General features: G+C 34.1%; 1 protein-coding gene across 1 annotated transcript in view; it reads right to left on the bottom strand.

Annotated features, from left to right (window-relative positions):
* Positions 1-627: 627 nt before the first annotated feature.
* Positions 628-5,000, bottom strand: part of LOC145285855 (chitotriosidase-1-like) — an 85,624-nt gene continuing 81,251 nt past the window's right edge. The window contains exons 12-13 of the mRNA XM_080134295.1: positions 3,246-3,473; positions 628-1,468 (exon numbers count right to left, since the gene is read on the bottom strand). Of these exons, the coding sequence (XP_079990421.1) occupies positions 1,290-1,468; positions 3,246-3,473 (407 nt within the window). The 3' untranslated portion in view covers positions 628-1,289. The remainder of the gene's footprint in view (positions 1,469-3,245; positions 3,474-5,000) is intronic.

Here is a 5,000-nt window from a genome sequence, read left to right as displayed (position 1 = left end):
CAGGCGGTTTCAGACCAGAGTCTCCCTTGTCATCTGTGCAATCAGCCTCTGGATGCTTATTTTTTTATTTTTATTTTTTTTTTTACATTTTCACCCCAAACAAGGCAAATGCCACTTTGGTGTAGGGGGCAACTATCAGGGGCAACAACTAATGGGGTACTATGTAGGGATTTGGGCAGCAAGATGTCGGTTCACGTTACACTTGAACTTCTGCACGTCAGTACTATTGGGAAAACAGGGACCTGGAATGGAATTCCAAAGTCTAGCGGTTCTGGGGAAGAAACTATTGGAGTAGAAAGATATTTTACATCTAGGGATTTCTACAGTGTGCGGGTGGGATTTAGCAGCCTGTCGGGTTTGTCGAGGGTGCTCACGTCGTGGGGGGCACAAGTGATTGCAGTTCGTCAGAGCATTCACCATTAAAATACTTGTAGAGCAGGCAGAGGGATGCTAAATTGCCGATTCCGATACAATTACCGATTCCGCTTTTTTTAAACTTCTAAATACTTAACTAATTAATCGTCCCTACGCTAATATATATATATATATATATATATATATATATATATATATATATATATATATATATATATATATATATATGAGAGAGAGAAACAAAATTAAAACTGTAAGTTGAAATTATCATCAAAATTTATTGTTCGACTGATTACTCCAAACAACATTTTACAAGGCCCTTATTCCGCACATTTTCAAAGAATACTATTCTTTCTATTCTTCTTACCAGAGGACAGAAAGAAATCAGCAAATTATATTTGTAGCAATGCTAGAATTTGCTGGTCATGTCATTAAGTGAAACCGCAATTTACTCTAGTCATAAATTGCCAAGAAAAACAAGTGAAAAAATGTTGGATTTGTAAAAAAAATAAAAAAAATAAAAACAAACTGCGTATAATATTTCAGCTTACATGAAGATCCTCTCTAGGTAATCCGAAAGGCGAAAATAATTCTTTAGAGAGAATATAGTCCAAAATTAAATTTTCAAAGCAGCTGAAATAATGGAAATTATTTTTTCGGACAGTGCAGTAGTCCAAAGAAAAGTTGATCTCCATTCAAGTGGGATCGAGAAATAAAAAAATAAAAAGGACAGAAAAACAACAGAAAACACACACACACACACACACACACACACACACACCACATATATATATATATATATATATATATATATATATATATATATATCATAAAGCAGAGTGTTGACTGTGAAAACAAAACAATGTGCTGCAAAATTCACTTTGCAGGGTTAGGGTTAGGTTCACTGTTTGCTATTATTTTGAACGAACGCAATTGTCGTCTGAAATGACGCAGCTTCCGTCTTTAAACATCTGGTGCGGTCCACATTGCTGTGGGAAGTCCATTCCTGAACGGCAGATATGATACACGCGACAGTTGAAAGGATCCGAGAAAAATCCATCTGATTTTCTAAAGCAGAAATTTGCGGGAGATTCTGAAAAAAAAAAAAAGTCATTTATATCATTTCATGATTTCATATACATGATTTTAGATAGTTATTAATTTTTAGCTGAGAGTGGAGGTGTGGCATAATAACGATTTTAAATAAATCGGTAATGAATAACCTACAAAAATTTCCTTAGTCTCGAAAAATTATATCATATATAATATATATATATATATATTAATCTCTACGTGGATCGACCTAGGTTTCGACATTAACAGACGAAACGTAGAGCGATTCGCGTAAGGATTTCTTCGATGCTTATATAATTTTACTTATAAAAGCTGTATATATTCTATTATTTTAATTATTGGAATTCTTTTGGAGATGAGTAATTTGTATATTTTATTTATTTAGCTACAGACTATTATCCCGATCTTTTATTATTGTTTAACGACGTTTCGGCCAACATTTTCTAAGGCCTTCGTCAGGTTGTTGGCGGGAGAGGAATGCTGAATCTTCAACTGTATATTCTTGTAATTACTGCCTTCCATAGTTGTTGTCGTCTTATCAGAGGATTGATTGACCAAAACGTTGTGAGACGACAACTATGCAAGGCAGTAATTACTGAAGATACATTTGAAAATTTAGCATTCCTATCCCGCCACGGTTAAAAACCTGACGAAGGCCTGAGGAATAGTTGGCCGAAACGACGTTAAACAACAACTATAAAAGATGTACATATTCATTGTGCATTTTTGAAAAGATATTGATTTTTTTGTTCAATGCATTTGAAATTGATTATATATATATATATATATATATATATATATATATATATATATATATATATATATATATATATACATTCTTTTATTACCGTTTTATCTGTTTAGTTACATATGTTTCTGTTACCGAATCGTATCAACGATTCAGCAACTTCCTCAGTCTGACGAAGTTGCTGGATCGTGGATACGATTCGGTAACAGAAATATGTGTAACTAAACAGATAAAACGGTAATAAAATAAAATATATATATTTGCTCTGCAATAGTATTGAGCACCTTCTTCAGGTTTTTACTAATTACCAGTTTTGCTATATATATATATATATATATATATATATATATATATATATATATATATATACATATATATATATATATAGAGATAGATAGATGTATATATATATATATATAGATAGATAGATAGATAGATGTAGATGTATATATATAGATAGATAGATAGATGTATATATATAGATGTATATATATATATATACAAAATAATATACAAAATATATATATGTATACAAAATAATATTATGAAAAAAAATTTTTTAAGTTTTTTAAATCTTTTCTGTATTCCTGCACGTTACCAATAGAAAACGAATAAAGAAAAGTTATAAGCTTTTTTACTTTTCGTATTCTTTTTTATACACACACACACACACACACACACACACACACATATATATATATATATATATATATATATATATATATATATATATATTCGGCGTTTCATCCACAATATTCAGTGTAGCTTAATCGCCAAATATAATTTATAAATTACTAACTAGCTCTACCTACGTATTGAGCACTTTTGAAGTAAATACTTAAAGTTTACGCATAAATCTATACGTTCGTATATTAATTTTATGTGAGTAAATGAAGTAGTTATATATATATATATATATATATATATATATATATATATATATATATATATATATAGAGAGAGAGAGAGAGAGAGAGAGAGAGCACTTTTTATAGTTATTTAAGTAATGTAGGTTACATAATAATTAAAGCTTGGTGGTAGAACTTACTTGTTGTTGTTATTGGTGCGATTGTTGGTCCGATACACGGCACAAGATCTTTGTACATGCATTCCTTTCTATCTGGGTCGAAATACAAGCCTGCAGAGCATGTTAAAGGAAATGCCTTTTGAGCGACACAGATGATAAACCCATCGCATGTATTGGGGCTATCGTATGTCCCGTCGGCCCGGTTTATGCACAGCAAAGTCACATCATGGCCTCCATTTTTTATGAAAACTAAATAAAATTAAAATTTTAAATAAAATAATTATAATATACAAAAGGCAGATTTTCATGATAAAATAAATTTGATACAATTTTTTTTTTTTAGAAATTTCCTATTGAATCGGTTAGGTTTATTAAATACGTCTAGGAATGTTTGTAACAGATACTGTTCATCATACTCGCACCTGGGAGTATCCTGTACCTCTAGAATGCCACCCATGCATAAAGTATTCTTGCCCCATCTGGGCTGGTGGATCTACCACTAGTCCCTGGTTCAAAAAAGAATTACCAACTTACTATATTCAGCATTAGCAACAAAACTCCAGCCTTTGTCCCATCGCCAAAATGTTGCACCTCCGTGTCTGTTTCACAAGTATTTTAATGGAATGTGCTCCAACGCGCTCCAAGCACTTTATCTCATCGATGTAAATATCCATGGCTAACCCAACAAGCAGCAGAATCAATGTACAGGGTGGAGCGATAAATTTGTCGCCCTAGAGAAAACAACATTACAGCTTTATTTTAAAACTTTTATTAAACAAAATAAATTCAGGTAACTTGATTACGTAGTAGAGCTGACATCTATTCAATATAGCCGACTTCAGTCTCAATCACCGCTTCGATACTGGTCCACAACGGTAAGCATGCCTTTTCTACGAGCACAGGTGAGAGCTCGGCGAATACTTGGCTGATGGCGGCGATCAGACTGACTTTGGTGTTGTGGGAGGCTATGTTGGTGATGTCCTCAACGTATGATCAAACGAAGTAGTCCAGCAGGTTCAGGTCGGGGGGGGGAATGGAGGCGAGGTGAGAGAAGTGTACAAAGTCGTAGCACTCCTTCTGAAACCAAGCTTCGGTCTCTTTGGACGTGATGGCTACTTAATTGCACCAGGGGATCATCACACTTTTCAGCACATCTAGGTACACTTTGGTGTTTCCTTTGAAGCCGACTTCGAGGAGGTAAGGTGACATGAAACCACACCAAAGATCATAACTATGGACGGAAACTTGGTTTTTATCACCCTGTGTACGTCCCTCTTATTCGGGGCAATCCAGCGATGTATTTTGAGGTTGCTGGCAATGGTCCTGTTGTCATAACTTTGAGAGTATGTTATACAGCGGCGCATCTCCGATCTAGCTTGTCGAACATTGTGTCACTTTTAGACATGATAGAAAGCTACTATCGCTCATGAGATTTGTACACGTCTGGCCAACCAGTAGATAGTCTGCAACAAAAAAAGAAAACTGTTTTTATCAAATGGAAATGGAATCATGTCGTATTTTCTAGGGCGACAATTTCATCGTTCTATCCTGTAGAGATCCCTAGATGCCAAAAAACGTTCTATTCAAATAGTTTCTTTCCTCGAACTACTAGACTTTAGAATTCCCTCCCGGTCCCCTGCTTATCTGACTGTAATGAGATGCAGAAGTTCAAGTTCAATTTGAACGTGCATCTTGCTACTCAACTCTCTACATTAGTATCCCACTAAATTTGGTCCTAAATAGTAGCCTCTTACGTCAACGTGGCACTATGTCTTG

Source organism: Euprymna scolopes, chromosome 10 (assembly GCF_053919585.1).
Source record: "Euprymna scolopes isolate OS-2025 chromosome 10, ASM5391958v1, whole genome shotgun sequence".
NCBI classification, from domain to species: domain Eukaryota; kingdom Metazoa; phylum Mollusca; class Cephalopoda; order Sepiida; family Sepiolidae; genus Euprymna; species Euprymna scolopes.
The sequence above is the reverse complement of the archived record's forward strand: the minus strand, read 5'-3'. Positions and strand labels throughout refer to the sequence as shown.